Source organism: Sparus aurata, chromosome 21 (genome assembly GCF_900880675.1).
Source record: "Sparus aurata chromosome 21, fSpaAur1.1, whole genome shotgun sequence".
Taxonomy (NCBI): domain Eukaryota; kingdom Metazoa; phylum Chordata; class Actinopteri; order Spariformes; family Sparidae; genus Sparus; species Sparus aurata.
This window is the reverse complement of record NC_044207.1, coordinates 24,339,251-24,363,331: the sequence shown is the minus strand read 5'-3', so window position 1 is coordinate 24,363,331 and position 24,081 is coordinate 24,339,251. Positions and strand designations below refer to the sequence as shown.

Here is a 24,081-nt window from a genome sequence, read left to right as displayed (position 1 = left end):
AATCCAGACCGCCTCCGCCTCTTCAGGGTCAGGTTAAACAACATCTCTGTCTATCAGGGCACTTGAAGACCCAGATGGAGAACTCACTCTAATTTAACTGAAGCCATTAACATCACAGTACAGCAGTGGGTGGGTGAACAGTGAAGGCGAGGACGCTGAAAAAAGCACATGGTGGTATATGTGCTTACTCGCAGGCTTTGGATGTGACTGGAGCAGAAGCAAAGCCATGGGAAGGCCGGTGAGCGTAGCTCCTCTGATCCTGTTTGCCCTGATGCTGCTGGGGACTGATGCCGAAGATGTAAGATATTTATTTTTTTTCTCCTTTGCTGACATTGTACAGAAGACAGATCTGATTTAATCTGGCAAACATCTGAGACCCTCGTCTGCACAGGGAATTGAAATGCAAACAGTGTAATGGCTGTCTTTTTTCATTTTTTTTGCTTTTTATTTCATGCTGTGCCCAGATGGGACACTAATTCTCATCTGTAACCCAGTCATTTCTGGTTCATTTCTCCCATATTAGCTGCCTGTTAAAAGCTATAATGGTTTGGGAAAACACTGTCCAGGAAAAAGGAAAAAAAACAAAAAAAACAGTGCCTTTTCTTTTTACTGCATGACTTTTATCATAGCTGATTTATTTTGACATTTTTAAGCAATAGAATTTGAAGTTTTGACACAGCTCTTCGTGCCGTTTAGTATAACTTTGCCTTCACGTTGCTGCGACCCTCCCAGATCTCACACAAAAACCCACTAAATCACTGTCTGTCGGAGGGAAACATCTTTCAGGAGGAGTATTTCCTGTTGTGTTTAACGTGAGCGCCGTTCATTCTTCAAAGCTTCGGCTTTGATATACAACACTTTGGTCTGTTTGTAACTGTTGTGTCTCTGCTTATCTACAAACATATCCTGAAGAGATGTGGGGCTTTTTTTTTTCCTCACCGCGGGCTGTTTGCACTTGAACTTCACTGTGTACAGTATTCACGGGGGCTATGTTGGTGGGCCCTTTTAATAGTGGGGTCGTGGAAAAAAAAGCGGACAGCATGTGAGAAAGACCAACATAGAAATGTGTTTATAAGTTAGCATTTGTTTTTCTCGTGAATAAACTCCTTCTTGACATCACCAAGATTGGTAAGAAACTAATGATGAAATGGTGAGGTGATCTGAGGCTAGAGTGGCAAGGAAATCGACATTTTCATGCTGAAATTATCATCCTACCCTGTAGGACAAAAGATGATGACGTCTGATTAATTTCACGCTTAATTTTCATTTCATGTGCACGAGCAAATTGGATTCATTACACAAAGAAAGACGCTATTAAATGACCCAGTTTGATGATGTAAGAGAAATGGCGTCAGGGGCGTTCAGTGCACTCTCGCCTCAAGGCTAAGGTGAACTGTAAATGTAATGCATCTGAAATAACTTTATGTTTAATTGATAATGGTTTCATTCTATCAGGAGCTGTACAGTAGTGCTGATGTAGTGTTAAGCCTGCAGGCAACACTGTGCATCTAACTGTTTTTTTTTTTTATTGCCACTTGTTTAACCTCAAAGAACCTCTCCCTTTGCTGATAGGCAGTAATGTTTACAGCCTTTTCAAAATTAATGGCCACCGTGTTGAGGAGAGATATTGGCGGTGTTAGCCCTTTACACCGGAGACTTATAGATGTTATCGAGGCAAATTGCTTCCATGAATCCTTTTCCGAGGTAAACTCTCAACAACAGATTTATTGATGGGTGGGAGTTGGAGGAGTCGGATTCGACAAAAAAAGGAGAGGTTTTGTGAGACGACCCCACGGTTTGAGAAACAGTTGAGATCACATTGATTTTACAGTGTTTTCCATTTTCAACTAACATTTTAAACCATGTTGCAACTTTCTCTTTTAGTGTGTGTGCAGTGGAAGATCAAGGTGCCAATGTGCCGGAGTGAAAGGCAGCCGGGTGAGCGGATCATCTGTTGTCAGGCAGTAACACGAGCGACACACTTGATTTTTTTCTCTTCAGCCATCACAGACACTCTTACTGCGCCGTCTTTATTCTTTTATTGGCCAATGCATCAGTTCAGCAGCTGTGAATGTATTAAAGAAGAGGCCTTTTTTAACAGCAAACATGTGGGCAAAGCAGCGGTGTGACTTGTAACGTTAACGCCAGCTCTGTTGTATTGAGAGTGTGACGGCGAGGCAGCATGCGTCCACACCGCCACCCCGAAACCAAAGCAGCTAAAAACGGAATTCAACCATCATTATTCTTTACACACATGCTTTACCCTCAGTGGAAATTCTCCTCTGCAAAACTCTTAATGTATTCGTCATCATGACCACACAAATACCACATATTTATTTTACAACTTCTCTGATTTTTCTTTTAAACACACCCCGCACCAGAGGGAACAGCCATTCTTTTTTTCATCTCACTATCACATTAAAAGCATCTCACCATACAGAAGTTGTCAAAAGTGTTACAGTACTTCAGGTGAAGTTACCCAGCAGTACACTGGCCAGATCAGTTGCAGATCCTAAATAGATTCTTAGTTGAAAAAAGTATAAATAGCCTCTTTTCAGGTTGATGTCTCAACATCCTTCATAATCATCTGGAAAGAGAAAGCGTTCATTTTTTAATCACTTTGCAGTCAGTGAGCTCCGAGCAGCAGAGCAGAACACATTAAGCTTCTTCAGTAGAATACAGTGCAGACACAGCAAGGGTCAACAAAAACTCCTGTTACTCTGTGTAATGTATTACTGTACATGCTGCTGTTCGACATCATCGACTCAAATCAGTGTCTCTCACTTTGTTTGCTTTTTAGCTTTTTTTTCATTTTCACTTTGCTCACTGTCAAAAGCGTCACCCCACCACCAAAGTTCAAAAGAACCTTCTTCCACTCCCGAATTTATTGACATTATTGTCTATTGATACAGGTGCTAAAACTTGACAGTAATTTAAAGTTTATTTTCAGCATGTGCTAATGATGCTCGTTTACAATAGCAACATTTGAAAAGACAGGATTAAACAAGCTTATATTTTGAACCATGATCAGCTGAAAAACAAAGGAAAAGCGGATTCTTACATCTGTTAACATAACGTACATTTGTATGGATGTTGCTCGTGTATCAACTGCATCTTTGATTTCATTGACTAGAACTTACAAAAGAAAACTTGTGAAGTTTGAAATGACATCTCCTTTGTTGTTAATTGTTGTTTTCTGCCTGTCCTCTGTCTCTCCCTCTATGTGTCTCTCTTATACTCACACACACAGGGAGACAAAGGTCTTCCAGGAGCTGTCGGTCCCCCGGGGTCAGTGGGTCGTCCAGGGCCGGATGGTCACGCCGGACCGATGGGACCAAAGGTAGAGTTTCAGCCCGGCTCTCGTGGCTCCTTCGCTCTTACTGTCAGTACATCCCCAAAACCAGCGCTGTCCTCAGAGGGGACTCAAATTGACTGAGATGGATTACACTTTCTCCTTGTGTACCGAGACAACACTTTTTAGTTGTGCTCATACTACAGCTCACTGGATCACTAAGATTAATCATGGGTTGATGTCTTTGACAGGGAAACACTGGACCCGTTGGACCCATGGGACCAGAAGGCGATCCGGTAAGCTTGTGTCTGTTTGTGTGCTTGCTGGGTGTTCATTTGATGATTCGGTGTGAGGAAGTTATGCTTGTATATCAGCTGTGCTAGCGAAGTAAAACATTGTGGTGATCAAGAGTTCCTGTGTGCCTTTAAAACGGTACAGTTGTTTTGTTACTCTCATTACAGGGACCTGAAGGAAAAGAAGGATTCGCTGGGTCTCATGGTTTACCGGTGAGGTGTCTTACTCTCTTATACATCCATGTACATCATCATCATCATCATCATCATCACCATCATCGTTATTTTTTAACTTCTGCTGATATTTTTTAACAGGGTACCCCGGGTTTGCAAGGGCCTCCGGGAGAGCCAGGGGCTCCAGGGTGCAACGGAACAGATGTGAGGAAAATATAACACATTAAAACTGGTGTAGTTGTAGTTTGATCTTATTTGAGAGGTGCCTATGTAATGGAGCTGTGAGTAGAGAGCTTTTCCATCACACGTTCTTCTGTATGGGACTTGAACCACTCTCTGCTCGCATGCTTTTTAGGGAGACGATGGAGATCTTGGTACCGACGGGGCCCGTGGCTTTGATGGACTTCCAGTAAGTGACCAAATCGAAATAATGTATTTAATCTGTCATAATCGAATGCAGTCTTCTGATTTTTCACACTGCTAATCTACTTTGTCTTTACTTTACAGGGTTCACCTGGTCCACGTGGACCTAAGGTAATAAACACATGCTGTGCCACCCAGGGCCAGCTGCTACGTACCTTTTGTATTCAGGAAGGGTGAAACTGCATGATCTCCTGGCACTTACTGCCTGTTAAGAAGTTTATCAGCAGTTTGCTGATGCAACAATTAAAAAAAAACAGTAGAAATAACATGATGCGGCACAAGCAGGTGCCCTCTCTGCCTCCCCGAGCTCCCCAAGCTCATTTTGCACCGAGTCCTTGTGAGACCAATAACTTGTTTAAAGATTTTATTTGTTTGCTCCTTCTATCAAGTCTGTCCTTCCACTTTCATTTGCAACAAGGGACATATTAATTCTCAATGATGAATTTTAGAAGAAACATTTATTTTTGTTTTTACTTGCATGCACAGCATTGTTAGCAGTGACTGTTACCAGGGAATAAGTTGTAGACCGCCGTAATCAGAAGTTAATTTCTTGTGAGCATTTATCCTGATTGTCTGTCGCAGGCTTTGCCCCTAAGGTGTGGATTTGCAGACTTCTGTAGTCATCTTTGCGTTACTGTCAAAAAACTGACATTCATTTTGTGTGACAGTTTGTGAAAAATGTCTTAGCTGTCAGAAGACTGCACTCTTCAGTTTTTCATCTTTGACTCTGATCTGCACCGGCTGATTTCCTGAGCTGGGACAGACTGTCAGCGGTGATGATTATAGAGTTATCTGACCACATGCTAGCCGTAGCCCCGCAACTGACAACATGCCATCTGTCAGGGCTCTTCCAGCAGTCTCTGCACTGCTGTGTTCTTTCATGCCGGATTTTGACTGGGCTGGTCTGAGGAAAATAATCTTCCAAACCTGCACCTGATAAACCCATTTACAGGAACCCCACTCCACATTTCAGCCTAAAGAAACAAAATTCATCTGGTTTAACATGGTAGACCGTTGTTGCACTTTCTGTGACTTCTATGTAGTTCCAGAGGTAAAAAAAAAAAAAAAACATGTGCCAGCTACATCTGAAGGGGCATGTTCTCCCACTACATGAATTATCTCCTTCATTTATGGCTCCCAAGCAAAAGAAGTACTTTTTCCTAAGGGTTACTATTTGGTGACTGTCTAATCCCCAACATGTCTACACTGTGTAGACACGTCACTCAAACTGCTTTACCTGGATGACATTATTCTCATAGCCTTTGAAAGAATGAGCCATTTTATTCTTCATACACTCGACTAGGTGTAACAAAACACTAAGTGTAAATTATGAAGCAAAGCTTTCCAATTTGACTCACAAACAAAGAAAACTGGACTACTGAATGAACACTTATGGGAACGAGGTGTTCACTGACACCTCCATGAGAGTATACTTGATGAGGCCAGCAGAGTAGAAGACTCCTAATGAGAGTCCAGATATTGTACTGTCGGTCAACACGCAGACTCATGAGTGTGAGGGATTACAGTGTGCAGGGGTTCAATTTGACCACTTACCCTCCTAATGCTTTGTTGACATGTTTGTGTCATGGCCAGTGGACACTTTTCACTTGCATGAGCCCATAAGCCTGTTGAATCCCTCTTAGAAGGTGAAGCTTATGAGGAATAGGCTGTCATTTCTTACCCCAAGCACAGACTAGACCCCTCGCTGTAGCGATTGCTGCTGAATTTCTGAGTATGAAGTAAGGTTTATGAGGCCATTTCACGGGCGCCCTCCACGAAAATTGAATGTGGTCATTCGGATTCTGAGCACATGCATGCATGCGAAGTGCACAGTGGCATAAAGATGAGTAATGACGCCTACAGGCCCCAGCCATGATATGCAACTGTAATGGCTGGGAGGTCTGTGACATTATTACATCTTCCACACAGCGTTACTAGAAACCTAAACATGTCGGGTATTCTAACACTAGATTCACGTTTTAACAGCTTCAGCATTTAATAAACGTACTTTCTGTTTTCTCAGGGTGACTCTCCGGTATCAGTGACAGCGATAGCAGGGCAACAAGGACCACCCGGGAGGCAAGGAGAGCCGGTAACTATTAAGATTAAATTACTGGTAATACAGGTTTTTTTGTAACCTATTTTTAATTAGAGTAATAGAACAAAGTACTAGATTAGAATTTCTGGTAACACTAAGGATCAGGAAACACATATTAACCATCATAAAGATAACGATCATATTAGTTACGGACAACACCTCACTTTGATAAGAATAAGGCATTAATAAATGCTTGATACTGACTAATAAAGAGCCGATATGCAACTAAATAATGGTTCATACAGGTACCCTACGATAAAGTGCTAACAAATGTATTACTACGTGTGTGTGTGTGTGTGTATTTACATTAAGAGGAAACGTCACTTATTTTCCAGGGAGTTTCAGGTGTCCGTGGAGAGCAAGGGCCACAAGGGGACCCTGGACTGCGGGGCGATGCTGTGAGTAAAGCTTTTTTAGTAGCCTTGCACAGAGCATGTATCACCCTGAGAGAACTAATTATGTTTTCCTTAATATAACTATCCGCTATTCTTTACAAACAGGGGTTTCCTGGTCATTCAGGGGCTCCCGGGCCAAAGGTAATGCTAATGAATATTTCTTTGGATATGTGTGTGTATGTGCCTGACAACTTCTACGTGTGATAAAGGCATGCATATGTACTGGTCGTCTTAGTAGCACAGAGGAAAACCACAGCCGCAGTTTTTTTGCTTTTGGCCAGTTTCCCCAATCCTTAGAGTTGGCAGTGTCGTTATGACCTGGGAACATTTCCTAGTTGCTGCTGATGCTTGGCCATAATACTTGGTCTCCGGCAGGGCAATATTTTGGGAAGCAGCGATAATGTCTGCGTGTGATACGGCCTCCGGGTCTTCTGTGAAACTCCTCTCAGATAGGTGGTGATAAAGGGGGGACGTGGCAGTCTATACTCTTCAGTGGGAGTGTGAAGCAACAAGGACAGTAAACATGCAAAAAAACAAAATAGTCTCTGAGAAAGACTGGCAGATTAACTTATTTATACAAACAAGTTACAACTGCTTTCCCATCCTGCAGGGTCAAGAAGGCGTCGGAGGCAAGCCAGGACCGCGTGGGCTCAAGGTAATTTATTTTTTATTAATACGGCTACATTTAATCAAACAGCACGGCATTGCGTCTTTATATGTTCCTCTGACCATTTCTGTGAAATGATCATAAAGTGATCTGTGTGCTTTGTTTCTCAATTGTGCTTGAGGGTTATCTAATTGTTTGTTTAATTTTTGATACAGGGGAGACCAGGGCCAGTGGGCCTACCGGGGCCACCAGGTCGGATTAAGGAGTTTTTGTCTGGGGGACATACATTAAAGGTACACTAACAGACTGTTACCGTCAGATCACTGTAGAAATCATGTACTGATGTTTCCTGTATGCATGGGGAAAATGGTAACGCAACATCATGGCTGTATTGAAGCAATCATTCAGGTAAAGTTATAGTGTCAGGTGAAATTTTATGGTAATCAATTATGAAACCATCTGAAAAAAGTGTGCTGAAAAAAGCAGCCCTGAATGATAGTGTCTATAAACCAGATCACCAGAATGTCATGCTAACACCAACACCAACACCCACTTCCTGTTAGACAACTTTTTGATTTACATTGTAGTGATCAATAAAATCAGAATATAATGTGGTGTGTCGCTTTGACAGCATCTTTGATTAACCAAATTGAGGCATTTGTGACATCATACTGCCTGTCAGACAAACTGCTACTGCTAGTTTTGAGTAAACCCAAGCTTTTTTTTTGTCTGCGGCCCACATGTAAATTAGATCTCCAACCTAACAGTAAGAAAGATGTTGTTATTAAAGTGACATTATGTAGAATTTGGCTGTTTGTGCATTTCCTGACGCCAGCAGCTTGTGAGTGCAACATCACTAAGGTAAAAACAAACAACAATAAAAATAAGATAGCCAAATGCTTGTAGCTTTTAAAGACAATGTCCATTTTCCCATTACATCATAATTTAAATTTCAAGTCTTGTAAAAAGTTCATCTTATCATTTTCTTCCTTGCAGCCAGTATTATTTCAAACAAATACTGATGATTTTCATAACATATCACCCATCTTTTATACATCCATCCGTGTGCTGAATAAATCGTCACATTTATTAAGATTTGTTAAGCTTGTCATATTTTTGGGGGGGTTTGCAACTGCCCTGAATGACAGTTCCTTTAAAATTCATTTGAGACTTAGCCACGAATCTCACACCGTGTCTGTAATTTCACACATCAGAATTAAACATAAGCCCTATGGTGTTTGCAATTCACATGCGAGAACAGTCTCCCAATTTTTTTTTTCCGAGTGTCTAGCAGTCTTTCACACAACCTCCACTCAGTTCAAAATTCTGGCTGAACAAAAATGCTAATTTCTCTTTGTGAGCGGAGGAAGTAGACGGAAGAAGAAAAGAAAAATATCAGTTGATATGGAGGCTGTTGGCAAGGTGACCCTGAAAGTGGTGTTAGAGAAAAAAGCTCATGGAGCATCAAAAATGGAAAGGCTTTCAGCAGCATCAACGTGCGTTTTTCAAATTTCATTGTAATCTTCTCATTACTGCTCGATATTTCTTGTGTCGAACTAAAAATTGAATACTATGCGTGGCCGGAGATGGCACTAGATTAGAGGTCACAGGGTCACCACGAACACGAGGATTCATCCTCTTATGAATATGAATGTCCACGGCAGATTTTATGGCAAGATTCACTTTATCTTGGTATATTTTGGACCGACTTGTTGGACTGGCTGACTGTCTGACTGGCAACTGCTTGTCAGTGCAATTTATGAAACACAACCTAAAGTTCATTTCTCATTCAGGGTGGAAAAGGAGATAGGGGAGCTGCTGGGGGAAAAGGCTGCAAGGGGGAACCAGTAAGTTTCTCTTTAAAATGCATACCACATGACACTCTTTACACACTTTATGAATGTCTTTATGAAAGCTCCATTGTGACATTTTTACTGCTTTGTCAGAGTCGTGATTTTACCTCATCTCCTTCCTTATCTCAACCTGTCCTCAGGGAGACCCTGGTTATGCCTATCTCACCAAAGGAGCAAAGGGAGACAAAGGACAGGAGGGTCCAGAAGTGAGATACTACATGTCATTTGTTCCAATCACCATCACTTTTTTTATGAGCCTGCCTCTCTGATTGCACATGCACATGAAATGCATCCCAATGTTATACCAATAAGAACGTTTTACAATCTTATTTGACTCTGGCTCTATACATTTCTCCCTACACACAGAGGTGTTTCACCACTTCACTTCACATTGAATAGCCCACTAATAGGACCTTGGGGATAACAAAGATGATCAGCAGAGGGCAGTGATGCAGCATTATAATCAATTTGATTTGCTATTAAAAGAAAAGAAAAGAAAAGAAAAGAAAAGAAAAGAAAAGAAAAGAAAAGAAAAGAAAAGAAGATTGCTTTATCTGTCACTCTGGTTTTCAGCAATTGTGTTTTATAATCTTGCAAAGTTAGTTAGTGTTGTACTGAAAGGTGTGTATTGCTTGATCAAGGTCATCTCAACTGCAGATTAGAAGCTGTTTATTTTATTTATATTACGGAGGCTTGTCATATACACCTCAACTAAGGAGCCTCTGTTAATCACATTTATTCGTATCTAATGAAAGACAGATCTCCCCTCAGTCCCAGCTGTTGATTGCTGTCAAGATTTATGCCAACCAAACAGAAATCTTTAGCAATACTAATTAAAAGATGCCTGGGGCCCTTGGTAAAATATTCAGTTTATAAAAAACAAGCACCAACAAGTTTCTCACCATCTTCCTTTATTTCCTTACAGGGAAAGCTGGGGAAGGATGGTGATCCTGGAATACATGGATTTAGGGTACTGTTCTACTATACTCTAAGTGTATATCAAGTGTGTCATCATATTATTACTACGTCTTTGTGGCCTTTGAATACAATAAGGTTTTCTTTAGGGAAGGCCCGGCCTCAGAGGCGACCCAGGATACCCAGGGACACCAGGAGGGCAGGTCAGTGATCTGTAAGTAGCAAAAACAATCCCCAGTCTTTTTGGTAAGCTTTGATTCATGATTCTTTGATTTTATTGTTCAGGGTGAAAAGGGAAATAGGGGTCCCCCTGGTCCACCTGGAACTGTGAGTTTATTCTTACCATTTTCTACGTAGATCTATGAAGTGTATACAACTGTTCTACCATGTTTCCACTTCATCCCTGCTGTGTTTGTTTATCTACAGATACAAGGGCCTCTGACTGAACCTCTTAAAGGATACCGTGGAGATCCTGGTCTCCGAGGCCATCCTGGACCTCCCGGGCGTCCGGGTAGATCAACATAGTGTTACGTAATAAGCAGACTGACAAATAACGAAATGAACAGCAAAGGATGGTGTTTTAGAAAAGATGGTCATAGCTCTGTTAACTAATGTTGGCTGTCCTACAGAAATAAGGCAAATTACTGTTCTTTTCTCAGGTGTTGTGGGGTTTCCTGGACCACCTGGAACTCCAGGTGGGCTCTTCCTATAACTCAGTCATTCCAATTTTTTTTTTTTTTTAATTAAGTGGTATAAAGAGGTGTGATTTTTGGCTCACAGTCTCACAGTCTCCTACTTTACAATATACAGGCTATGCATCTGGGATTTATGTGCTAGGCCCACCTGGTCCCACTGGCTATCCAGGCGAGAGAGGGGACCCTGGGGAGCCTGGGGGAATTTATTATGGACTCCCAGGTCCTGATGGGGATGTTGGTGATCCTGGGCCCCTTGGGGATCCGGGCCCACCTGGACCTCCTGAAGACAGAAGTATGTGTAAATGTTCTCCTTCTAAAGAGTAATTTAATCCACAAATAAATCTTTATTAACCCAACAGATGGATTTCTGGGTGTGCCACTTGGAAGTATTCTGTTCTAAAGGCGTTTACCTTGTACCAAATGTTTTGCTCCTACAAATATTAATCTGATAGCTAATCTTCTTTATCAAGAAGCGATCAGTGTTTGAGGTAGGAATTAGAATTGAAACTGTTTCATTGTATGGTAGGCCCATTATCGATCAGTCAATTAAGAGTTGATCATTTTGATTTCACAAGTACCAACAGAAATGTGGAATGTGGAATCATAAACAATTTCAGTGCTGATGGACTTTGTTTCTGTGGCTTGTAGCCAACAGGGTTATCAAGGGTCTCCCAGGAATTAAGGGAGTGAGGGGTATACCTGGACCTATGGGATATGATGGGGCGTTTGGAATGAAAGGTCAGTCCAACACATCACATCAGTCCAACAGTCTGGACTGGAAAAAAGTATGAAGAAAAAGTTTGGATGAGGAAAATATAGGATTGTGTTATGTATTTGTGAATATAATGTTCTGTGCAGGAGTGAAGGGGGAGCCCTGTTATGACTGTCCTGCTGTATCAGGACCACCAGGTCCCCATGGTCCACCTGGCGCCCCTGGTAAAACAATTCACTGCACTTAACACACAAATTCTTTGAACTCCATCTGACTTCCACATTCAAATACTAGAGAATATATACTGGTAAATAATACCGGTGAGTGTAAAAGTGTAAGACTGGGACAGACTTTTTGGTTTCTGTCACTAAGGTTACAGCCCAGGACCAGGTGCTAAAGGCGATCCAGGCTACCCAGGACTTAGAGGAAGTCCTGGAAGACCAGTAAGATGGCATATCCTTAAAAAGTTTGTTTTCGACACTTTTTTTGTTTGTGTTTATGTAAATATGTTACAAATACTTCTTTGAAGGGTCCTACTGGTGAAGCAGGATTTCCAGGCCCCCCTGGGCAAAAGGGTGAGTCGTCTTCCTATGACATCCCTGGAATAAAGGGAGAAAAAGGACATCCAGGGCATCCTGGCAGGCCTGGTGCAGGTGGCCGCCCTGGCACTCCTGGACGACCAGGTCGCAAAGGCAGCCAAGGATATCCAGGGGAATCGGTGAGAAGTTTGACAGACTTGATGTTAAGTGAGCTTGTTGTCACATTTTGATGTATCAAAGTTCTTAATTAAGGAACACTGTTCTAAGCATCAGATCTTAACAGTATATACTCACTGTTGAAAGCTGAGACTGTCATGATTATTTTAAGCCCAAAAACATTTCTCCCAACATTAGAAAGAGCCCTCTACAGCAAGAAGCAAGAATGCCTACATACCTTCGGAGTGTTCCCTTTTTCCACAGCTACAACATCATGCCACAATTTTTTTTCATAGTTCGCCAAGAGTCCATAGAATGGGAATATCCATGTCATTTTACCCAAAACTAGCTACAAGTGTCGAACAAGCAAGAAACCCCAGGGTCTTAGCTTTCATTTGAGACCAAGATTATGTTTCTAGGTAAAGGGGTTCTCAAGTTATAAGCCTTTGAATCTCAGTAGGCGCTCTTGGAAAAAAAGGACCCAAGCAAAACGCACAGACATGCCTTGTGAAAAATCAATTTTTTAGTCTTTTGACTTCAAATTTTGAGTGTAGCAAGCTGAGACCTGTGGCTATGGCCTAATTGTGTCTGCTGTGTCCATAGACATACCTGAACCCTTATATCTTAGTTAGTTTATTGACATTTGAATTGGACGGAAACCAAAACCTGTGTTCCAACCTCTGTAACTCTGTGTCAGTATGTCATAGAATCACACTTACACTTCTAAAAAAAACTTGAGGGTGTTACCTTTCCAATGGTGTTATGCTTTTAATTTCGGTATGTCGTTTTGGAAAAAGAACCTTAAAATGGGGGCGTTCATTAAGTGGTTAAGTAATTGTTGGAACATATTGTATGTTGCCTCTCTAGTACCCCTTCACCGGTTCAGAGGGAGATCTTGGTTTCCCGGGTCCAACAGGACTTCAAGGCAGACCAGGACCAGCTGGCAACCCTGGTCCACCAGGATATGGCCCTGTTGGATTTCCAGGAATTAAGGGAGATGATGGGGTACCTGGCCTGCCAGGACTGCCTGGAATTCCAGGTAAAGTGACACATTGACCAATACAGACTTGACAAATACATTTATACATAAACACAGAAGTTGACAGACAGAGAATGACAGCCATGGTTTGTCCTTCCCTCTCTCCCTCGTCATCTCTAGGCCAAAAAGGGGAACCTGGCCACTACCATGCCAAAGGACTTCCTGGTCCACCTGGTTTTAAAGGTCGCCCTGGCTCACCTGGAGGCCGAGGTAAGTGTAGTTGTATGATTGACTGATTGATTAACAGACTGATTGATGGTTTGGATGGATAGACAGATGGACAAGCGGACGGATAATTGGATGGATGGTCAGTCTTTACCATCTAATAGATTATGAAAGGATCTGTCATACTGACCAGGTTATCATGGAGTGCCAGGTGCCCCAGGAACACCAGGTTCGCCAGGCCAGAAAGGGGAGAGAGGTGACGTAACATTACCCGGGAGGCCTGGTCCTGAGGGACAGAAAGGTATTCCACGCACTATTAAGCCATTCAACTTACAGTTATACAATTTGAATTGGGGAGTAGCTAAATTATAATTAATGTATCATTCATATTTGTATCATTGTGTGTGTGTTTTATTCAGGTGACAAAGGGCAGCAAGGTCTACCAGGCCAACCTGGAAGGGGCTTAGCTGGTCGACTAGGTCCACCAGGCATTCCTGGTCCTCCAGGACTGAAGGTTAGAGACAAAAAGAAAATCTGTGTTAGACGATGCAAAGTCTTTCCATACATTATTATGCATCTATATATCTTCATCAGGAACAATCAGGATGCTGTTTATTTGTGATTATCAGGGTGATGGTGGCCCTGGATACACTGGACCTGCAGGCCTCCAGGGGCGTCCAGGAGCAGATGGAGATCAGGGACCTGTTGGAGATCCTGGGAGCCCTGGTCCACCTGGGTTCCCAGGACTAATTGGTATTCCTGGTGTTCCAGGACAAAAAGGTGCAGTGCTGATAAATCATATGTAAAACTGCAGATGAACAGAAAGACAAAATGAGATTGTATGTATTTTTGACCGCACACAGACAGACGTAAGTGCATTCATGAATATGTATTCATACAAAGACATTTACTACTTTATTCTATGTTAAATACAGGAAATAAAGGTCCTCAAGGCCTCCCAGGACCACATGCTGATAAAGATTCATGTAAAGGTTTATCTGGACCGGCAGGACCACCTGGACCAGATGGTTCTCCAGGACATCCAGGTCAGTATAAATTGAAGTCATGTGATGAAATGAATGTCAACTCCAGAGGGACAGTGAATGCAGTAGATGAAAGATAAAAGAGAACAATATATCGACTCTCTTGGAGTTCAACACTCTCACAGAAACACTGTCTACATTGAGGAAATTTATTATTTTTCATCAGTCTCTGCACCTCCCCATCTTAATTTTTTTTCTGTCTCTCTGCCTCCCCTCTCCCAGGAGTTAGTGGCTTTACTGGTGAGAAGGGGGATGCAGGTTTGCCAGGGTTTGGTCATCCTGGTCCCCCTGGTGAGCCTGGTCTCACTGGGCTATCAGTGCCAGGTTTAAGTGGGCCCCCAGGACATAAAGGGATCAAGGGACAAGGCGGCCGTCCTGGTCAACCAGGTATGGCATTGTTTCTCTGAGAGGCCAATACACTCATTTAATAATGTTTAATTCTTCAGTATATGACAGATGTGAACTTATTTTTACTAACTGCCTTAAATGTGTACTGCACAGGAACCCATTATATCCAATTAAGGTGCGAATTGAACTTATGAAAGAACCAATCAAGCAATGCCAGTTTAGAAATGTATAATACTATGTAATTATATTTATAGAAAGTTGAAAGTTACACTTGAACCATAGGACTGAGAGGAGACCCTGGACCAGATGGGACATCAGGGTATGGACCAGAAGGATTGCCTGGAGTTGTGGGACCGCCAGGCCAAATAGGTAACACACAAATTCAAACACTTTCACAGACAAGTAAATCTCAAGTGCATCTACTACACACATCCAATGCATTTTAACTAAGTTTAAAAAGTTGATGTTTTTGACATTAGTTATTGTTCCTCAATGTTTACAGGTGCCCGCGGCCCAGATGGAGCCAGAGGTCTACCAGGTCCACCAGGCATGCATGGGGAGAAAGGTGACAGAGGTTCTCCAGGCACTGCACCACCAATAAGTATAATATATGGCCCCCCAGGGGACCCTGGTGATAAAGGTAAGCTTTAGAGTAAACTCCTCTTTCAAAAATATATTTCTACATCCACTCACTCTGAGATGGAGTTTCACCAAATATAATGGTTCCATATGTGTATCCTCTGTGTCCACTCAATTTATTTTACATTTATTCTCTCTTATTGCTCATTGCTGCAGCACTTTTATTCACCCTCTGTCTGAATGCTCCATTATAGTCCCTGTCTCATAAAGCCCCTCCTCCTGAAAAGCTCAATCTACTGTGATTCGTCAGCTCACACAGGCCTGAGTAGACAACAGCTACCTTGTTTCCACATCAGATCTGCTTGTTTATTGTAATCATGGCCTTGCTGGGGGCACTACTGAGAGCGGCGACTGTATAGGTGTGCCGTTACAACCTTATGGAAGTCCTTATGGATTTAACATTCAGATGCTAATATTTATATAGCATCTGGACTTGGTTTATAGTAAAAGAATACATTAAATCTCACTTTCTGCAATATGGGATCTTAATTTAACCGTTCTGAGGATCATTTTTGTAAAATATTTATATATTTTTTTATTAATGTGAAAGCAAATGATAACTCATCTTTCCTTCTTCCTTTTTATTTAATCTCCACTCAACTTTTGATTTTGTCAGTAGAGGACATTTCGCCAGAGTACATGTGAAATCATGAATGCAGTCTTTGCAAGTCTTACTTACTGTTATACTGTGTAGTATAGCCCATGAGATGGTGATGATTATCTAAATCTCCCTGTACTTTGTCAGGTCAGCCTGGTCTACCTGGACTAAAAGGAGATACTGGAAGTATTGGAGCAAAAGGGCATAGAGGGAGAGACGGAGCACCAGGGCCTGTTGGACAAAGGGGTTTGATATTAATGTCTCATTTGTAGCAATACATGTGTTAGTATTTTGGTGTACCAAATCAATTTTTCTATATGAACCCTTTTTAAAACAATATGTCTGTGCCCAGGTGCCCCAGGTGATCCAGGTCTTGATGGAACAGTGCACTTACCAGGAAATCAAGGACCCCCTGGTGTCTCAGGAGACACAGGATTCAGAGGGCTTCCAGGTTGGACTCTAACCTCACCAATTAAAGTACAAAAGAGCTGTGCAGCTGCAGTGTATCTTAGATTAAATAAATGTATGATTCAACTCTCACAGGCCCAAAGGGAATAAAAGGAGAACAAGGAGTCCCTGGAGGCACTGGTCGAGATGGTGCACCTGGTTCACCTGGTTACAAAGGAGCCAAAGGAGACCCAGTCGCCTGTGGATATGGAGTGCCGGGACCAATAGGACAAAAGGTACTGATGATCTGAGAAGTTTTAGTTTTTGTAACTGATGCAGCAGAGCAGTAACTAGTAAAATATTAATGCATGTAAATAATAAATACTGATGATTTCGCTCTCACTTTTACTGTTTATTTTTCTTCCGGTCCCCAGGGTGAACCAGGATTGATCAATACTGATGTGATGAAGGGTCAGAAAGGAGAACCTGGTGTTATTGGACCTGGAGGTATACCAGGGTACCATGGAGCCAAAGGAAACCTAGGACCTGTTGGACACGATGGTCATTACCACTGTTCATTAAATTAAGACAGTTTATGATTGATTCTACTTTCTGCACACTGTTCATTTAACATCACAATCCCACGCTACTATTCCAGGTCCATCAGGTTATCAAGGACCTAAAGGTTCAGATGGACCTCCAGGAGCGAAAGGACTCAGAGGACCTTATGGACCAGCAGGTAAAGTCCTCTAAAATACCTGGTTTTAGTATTTTTACAATATAATTACCTTGATTTTAAACATTTTTTAAAGAGTGCTACCCACTGTGAAAGCTGTACTGTGGGACATACTAAAATCGCTCAAGTTTTCCACTGGTTCATTTTATTTTTATTTTTACACAGCTTTACTTTTTTCATACTTCTTTGCCTCAGGTCACCCTGGTCCACCAGGAATAGGTGGTGTTCCAGGTCCTAAAGGCCACCAGGGCCGGGATGGGTTCCCTGGATCACCGGGGCAAAAAGGAGATACTAGTAAGAAGAATCCTGCATGAATGGCTCTTTGAACTCATCCTATGAATTAAAAACCCTCAAGTATGCTTGTTGAACGATTGTGTCTTCAATATGTAACACTGCCTTTGACAATATGGCTGCAGTCAAAACCTATCGTCCCATCACTTCTCTGCAGTCGTGATAGGAGGGACTCCTGGCCCACATGGTGATCCAGGTCAACCAGGTGAGTCTCAGGTAAATCACATCATCCTTTCTGAGACATTTACAAACATCTCACTTCAGTTTCCTATGTTTAAATCTCGCTTTATTTTCACATTTGGCCCATTTGGAGATTTTGTTTTCTATCTCAAAGACATCTGCTTGGTCATAGAAAACTCTAATTGGAAGACATTTCCATACTCGGAAACCATTTAAGAAGCATGGTCTTAATGAGATTTCCTGCTATACTCAGCAGATATTAAAGCAATACACTCCACATTCAACAAGATTATTAATGACATCGGTCCAACGTGTCGCATGATGTTGTGATGTAATAAAATTCTGATCTAATATCTTGACCAAAAGATTACGTAGTGTTCCAGATGTTCAGATGAGTGAAAAACACCCCCAGGTGACAAAAAAGTGTCATTTTTAATTTTTGCTGATACTGTAAACATCAGTCTATAACATGATGTATTTCTTTGCTGTAGGTCCCGCTGGAAGCCCCGGTCCACCTGGCTTGTCTGCTACAGGGTATCCTGGACCGATAGGAGACAGAGGATTATCAGGTCCACCTGGGTTTTCTGGACCAAGAGGATCACCAGGAAGAGAAGGAGCTTGTCTTCCTGGGTCAAAAGGAGATCGGGGCTATCCTGGAAGTCCAGGTTCCCGAGGTGAGGAAGTACTACTGTCTCACATACCCGTTTTGAGACAATGACCACAATCTCAGGACTCAATAGTTCATTATGCACAATTGAACACTTATTGGTGTGTGAACAGTGGGATCTAACCTGATGTTCTGGTGTCTCCTTTCTCTGCATCATGTAAAAACATCGCTACTTTAAACTAAGTTGTATGTCTAAAAGATATTTTGACATATTGGTCTTTTATTGTCTTTGCTTGGATCTCAGTTCCCACATACGCAATGTACTTGAAAAATATACCAAAGTGTTCCTCAGCAATCCACAGTCTCCATCCTGTCCGTCCCCTGTACAGGCTATCCAGGCTCAACTGGTCCTCCAGGTCCAACAGTGCCAGGGTTAAAAGGAGAACCAGGGTACCCAGGTCCAACAGGAAGCCCAGGCTATAGCGGACCCCCAGGAGATCTGGGCCCTCAAGGACCACCTGTAAGTATGGGGGCTGTGATTTTTCTTTTCCAGTCATTTTTTTTTATATATATAAAAAGGTGTTCTACACAATTAACATGACAAACCTTTTGGACGGTGCGGCTTTTCATTCAGCAGATTAACCAAAATTAAATAACTTTTTCACATCATCTGCAGTTACATCCCAATCTGAATTTGTAATCCCGAGTCTTCAATACTCACTCCAAAACTTACTACAATAATTGACCTTTCTTTGTTTGATTTGCCTCCGCAGGGTGTGAGAGGCAGACCTGGAGGACAGGGACCAAGAGGTGATCCTGGTCCTCCTGGATACCAAGGGCCTCTTGGTAATCTGTCATTTCAACTTTAGCCTGTAGATTAAGCTTTCTCTTTGAATTCTCCCCCAGGCAAAGGCAGGTCTTGCGCCACCGAGAAGTAATAGCCTACGACTGACTTATGCTCCCACAACTGAGATGAAATTCCAAATGGAACGAAGAATAAAGTGGGCAGAGAAATATACGAGACAGTATATGGGGATTATTTTGAATGTTGTCCTGTGATACTTATGTATGTGAATATATGATTTACATGTATGCAATAAGACACAAGGACAAGCTAATTTACTTAATCTGTTTGTGACTTGTGTGTTTAAGGTGACAAGGGAGACCCTGGATACAGCCCAGGCCCGCTTGGACCACCTGGGATGAAAGGTTTTCCTGGACAACCTGGTGCGGCACAAGTCTATTTTACTATTGTTCACAATAAGCAGGATAACTCTGAGCCCTGGTTATACCTTCAAAACTTGTTCCAGCTTTACGATCAACCAGTCAAATCAGATATAACTAACAGCAGTGATGATATATAGGCGATCAGCCATGGACCGATGTTATTATATATTTTGGGAAATTGCATTTGTTCCCAATTTATTCCTACAGGCCTCAAAGGTAAACCAGGAATTGGCAGATGGATGTATCAACCAGGACCGTCCGGCTTACCTGGTCCCCCTGGCAATCGAGGACCTCCAGGGACAGCTGGACCACCAGGACCAACAGGCCGCTCAGGTCCAAACTTATAAGACGCTACTAATACCATCTAGTTTCAGTTACTCGGGCTCTTTAAAGACAAGCATGCTGCACTTAACTTTGTCAGTTTGATATGAAGCTACTATCAAATACGTTTAAACTCGATTGCATTCTCACTGAAAGTACTCGAAAACTTTTAGTTTAGTTAAGATTAGGCTAAGTAGTGCACTTTTCATTTTGCATGCAACAATACAACAACAAAAGCTGTACAAAAAAACACTGTACAAGTTTTTTTTTAACAACTCCCACAGCAGGGACATGGACGGTAAAACAAAGTCACTTATTTTGACACTGACACTTTTTCTAAACTCTGGTCCCTGTGGTGGAATTCCACAGGTTCCACAGATATCTACTTTGATGTCTGTTTGCCAAATTGACTGTTAATCTAGTTGGTTATGGAAATTAATAACTGTTGAGCTGTATGATGTACAGTATTTGTAAACAGTTCCACCTCCACCAAGCTGGTTTTCTGCACTATGTGACGCTGACTCTTTCCATCCCAGGCCGGCCGGGCATCAAAGGAGCGCCTGGTCGGGGCCCATTCGGCCCACCAGGGTTTACTGGCCACAAAGGAGACAAAGGAAGAGCAGGATTGCCAGGTGTGTACATCTGTGCCATAAAAGATGTGAATGGGTACAGATGTGGGTCCCAGCCTGATATGTATGATGATAACAATAGGAATGTCCTGTTATGTCTTTCTACGTGTTCACACTTCTTTGGTCCTGTTGGTGTGGTGGCAAAACTCTCGAGGGAACACAGGTCCCACTATATGTGTGTTGGTGGGAAGCCAGTGAGGGATTTAGTAGGAAAACATGTACTATGCTCTCGCAGTAAAGGTTTTTGCAGATGATTGTAGATTAAAAACACACTTCTCAGTCCAAAATGATGTCAATTTTAACTTTATTGTACAGTTCACTCTCCATTAATGATCGGTTTCCTCTGCAGGTCCACGCGGCAGAATTGGAGATCCAGGCCACAAGGGTCCTTCAGGGTTGCCGGGCAGAGGCGGTCCGGGTTTTGTTGACACTTTCCTGATAGCTAGACACAGTCAGAGCGTCCGTGTCCCTGACTGCCCTCGTGGCACCAGCCTTATGTTCTCTGGTTACTCCTTCCTCTTCATCAACGGAAACGAGAGAGCCCACGGTCAGGACCTCGGTAAGAGCATGGAACACAACAACTGTGCCGATTCTCGTCTGAGTCATTGTATGACGTTGTTCTGACAGGTTCAGTTGTCTCTTAGGTACCATGGGCAGCTGTCTCCCTCGTTTCTCCACAATGCCCTTCATGTTCTGCGACACCGAGAGTAACTGCCGCTACGCTTCTCGTAACGACTACTCCTACTGGCTGTCCACTGACAAGCCAATGCCTGCCAACATGGTTTCAATCACAGGGGACGGGCTGGCCTCCTACATCAGCAGGTAGAGGACTCATGCAGTATTTATATAGTTACTCTACATGGCTCTACTCAGCTTGATTTTCATCAGCTGACATTGTGTCTGTGTGCATGTGTGGTTCAGGTGCTCAGTGTGTGAAACCACCTCCAATGTTATCGCCGTGCACAGCCAGACAACTCGAATACCTGAATGTCCTCGAGGCTGGGAGTCCCTGTGGAGTGGATACTCATTTGTCATGGTAAAGATATCAGTGTTTTTTTTTCTCCTGAGCCCCTGGCTCTTCTCATATGCCATTTGCAATGCAATTTCCATCAGTGGCAGAATGTACTTTATTTGAGTCTTTTCTTTTCATGACACTTTCTGCTTCCATTCCACTTCATTTCAGAGGGCAATATTGTTTTCAATGCAGGTCCTTTAATGTGTAACAGAGTATGTGTACAGTGCGGTATTGGTACTTTACCACCCCTGATTTTCATCACCCATACTAGCAAACTGGTGCTGGTGCAGACGGCTCCTCCCAGCCGTTGGTTTCTCCTGGCTCTTGTCTGGAAAGCTTCCGCCAAGTGCCCTTCATCGAGTGTCACGGCAGGGGGACGTGCAACTACTACCCTGACTCCTATAGCTACTGGCTGGCCTCCCTGGACCCCAACAACATGTTCAGGTACATTGCTCACTTTTGTGTTAACATGTGTGGATGCGTGCCACCAGGAATGCCGCTCTTTGAGAGTTTGAATCACATCACTGACAGAGTCCAGTGTGTCATGATGACCTAAAAGGTGCTATTGTACAAGAATTTCTGTCTTAGAAAGGGCGTGTTGTTTATGACTTGGTAACTTACTGCACATGAACCACTTTGCTATGTTACTTAAGACTTGTGCAACCATTATGCAGCTGAAAGCGTAAACTCTAGTCAGGATTTATAATCTCTTTTTTAACATTGTGTGTTTGTGTGTGTTTTGTCCTCTCCTCTAGTAAAACCATTCCTCAGACGGTGAAGGAGCCGTCCACGCTCGATGTCATCAGCCGCTGTCGAGTCTGCAGGAAGTCGTCATCTGGCAGGGATCAGGGACGTGGGGACAATTAGTATTTAACATCGAGCATTTGCTGTTTTTCCTTGTCATTTAAAGCTGCTGTAAATGTTGTCATCAGTTGACTCACCTCTTCTCCGTTTCGCAGTTAGCAATCCCCTCCCTCCTCTCTACGTCACCACATGAATGTGCAGCATTAATCGCCAGACAAACAGGAGGATCCCGCTGTCTGCGCTTATACGAGCAGGCAGGACCGCCTTTCATTTTTTTGAGCTTTGATAAAAGTTTCAAAACAAACCAGTGTGGACAGAACAACAAAAGGAAACAAACAAACAAACAAAAAGAAAAGCGACAGGGAGAAAAAGAGAGAAAGAAAAAGTAGATATATACCAACATGTGTACACAATCAGGGGCACAAGTGGAGACAGGCAGGTCAGGACAGTAAATGAATATCAGATAACCTCCTTCTAGGTTTGTTTGTTTGTTTGTTTGTTTGTTTGCTTGCTTGGCTGTTTGTTTTGGAGCTTTGGACCGCTCCCAGGCACAAAAGAGGATGCTGGACCAATTTTTGTCCTCTCCATGATGGACCACTCTCAGACTGTCTAGGAGGGAGTCTGTACGATGAGGAGGGATTGCCTTTTATTTTATTTTATTTGTATTTATATTATTTTAGTTTAGTTTAGTTTAGTTTATTTATATTATTGTAAGAGGTAGGGAGGGGGGTAACCGCCGCCATGACAGGACCCCCTCTTAAGGGAGATCTTACACTCTATAACAGCGATTACTGTTAGAATATAGGGCCGTTTCATACTTTTTTTTTTCTGAATAAAAATGTGTCACTTACAGCAGCTCTAAAGCATGAAGATATGAGAAACGTGAGATAAAAACAGTCTTGATAGTGTGTGGCGTTCATATCTGTTTGGTAAACGGGGGCTTCCATGTTACAAATCTGCATTTATAAGTCAAACCTCTGAAGAAAACACACCTCACATCTTGAAACACATTTCAACCGAACTGCCGATCTTTGAAAAGCAGTGTTTGTATAAGCACTGATGATGGTGTACACTGAAATAATGAGGCTTCCAGAGGCTGTAGCGTGCCACCAGTGTGTTATTATTTAACTTCTCCATGAATATCTACGTCTACAATGCTTTTGTGATTTTCCCTCATGTTGCTTCTTTTAATATAATAAATAACTGATAACTAGATATTGAACACAAGCCCTCTGTGACCTCAACAATCCCAGGTTGTGACCATGTTTACCGTCAGTGATAATAGCACAGCACCCGCCTTGACTACGTACCAAATGTCCTGATCTGTGCAGACGACAGCCAAACTACTGAGAAAAACATTTCACCTCTTGATTCAGTGCTGATTTGCGGCTTCTTTCCAAGTCCCTGGAGGAGGCTGGTTGAATCTGGTAAAAAGTCTGAGTCTGTCACAACAAATGACACACACCGTTCCCGTGACATCTCGAGAGGAAGCGTGTCATGAATGTGACGCTCGCTGTGGGATTGTTATGTTGTCGTGTTTTCACCCGCAAATATCGTGCGTCACTTGTGCCACTCGCTGTAAAAAGCATTTCTTTGATGTTTAATGGTGCATGGAAGAAGCTCGCGTATTATGAGTCACACTGCCTGCAAGTTTTTTCCAATCCACTTCGACATTAACTTTCTAAATGAAAGGCAACGCTGCAATCAAACTGCTGCTGCTTCTGCTGCCTCTGTGGCTTCGGGACAGAAAATGCGCATTTAGGATCCCGAGAGTAAACAGTACATTTTGGAATGATTCTTTTTTGGTGTGTCATTTGGGGGTGGCAATATGAAAATAAAACACAAATCAAGTGAAATAATGGTTGTTTTTTATGTTATGTTAATCTGCCCAAAGATTCCA

The 24,081-nt window shown here is 42.5% G+C and overlaps 1 protein-coding gene across 1 annotated transcript; it reads left to right on the top strand.

Annotated features, from left to right (window-relative positions):
* The first annotated feature begins 51 nt into the window (after window positions 1-51).
* Window positions 52-23,396, top strand: LOC115571967 (collagen alpha-1(IV) chain-like). Its single transcript, XM_030401676.1, has 52 exons — window positions 52-298; window positions 1,885-1,938; window positions 3,251-3,340; window positions 3,544-3,588; window positions 3,754-3,798; window positions 3,901-3,963; window positions 4,115-4,168; window positions 4,267-4,293; window positions 6,206-6,274; window positions 6,616-6,678; window positions 6,781-6,816; window positions 7,286-7,330; window positions 7,498-7,575; window positions 9,076-9,129; window positions 9,276-9,341; window positions 10,061-10,105; window positions 10,200-10,253; window positions 10,336-10,377; window positions 10,477-10,561; window positions 10,710-10,745; window positions 10,861-11,037; window positions 11,394-11,483; window positions 11,604-11,681; window positions 11,830-11,900; window positions 11,987-12,175; window positions 13,020-13,191; window positions 13,312-13,401; window positions 13,550-13,657; window positions 13,776-13,870; window positions 13,986-14,136; window positions 14,292-14,402; window positions 14,622-14,786; window positions 15,030-15,116; window positions 15,250-15,387; window positions 16,132-16,230; window positions 16,337-16,435; window positions 16,528-16,667; window positions 16,806-16,932; window positions 17,030-17,110; window positions 17,303-17,401; window positions 17,556-17,603; window positions 18,070-18,252; window positions 18,575-18,705; window positions 18,959-19,031; window positions 19,338-19,412; window positions 19,620-19,745; window positions 20,270-20,365; window positions 20,712-20,921; window positions 21,007-21,184; window positions 21,284-21,398; window positions 21,649-21,821; window positions 22,133-23,396. Exons 1-52 carry the CDS (start codon window positions 179-181, stop codon window positions 22,242-22,244), a joined length of 5,058 nt encoding a protein of 1,685 aa, XP_030257536.1. The 5' UTR covers window positions 52-178; the 3' UTR covers window positions 22,245-23,396.
* Window positions 23,397-24,081: the final 685 nt, after the last annotated feature.

Bases quoted from the DNA above. Each gene is read 5' to 3' on its own strand.
- LOC115571967 (XM_030401676.1), top strand. From the start codon at position 179: ATGTGCTTACTCGCAGGCTTTGGATGTGACTGGAGCAGAAGCAAAGCC. The intron at 299-1,884 runs GTAAGATATTTA...TTTCTCTTTTAG, and splicing joins TGGGGACTGATGCCGAAGAT to TGTGTGTGCAGTGGAAGATC. The intron at 3,964-4,114 runs GTGAGGAAAATA...CATGCTTTTTAG, and splicing joins CAGGGTGCAACGGAACAGAT to GGAGACGATGGAGATCTTGG.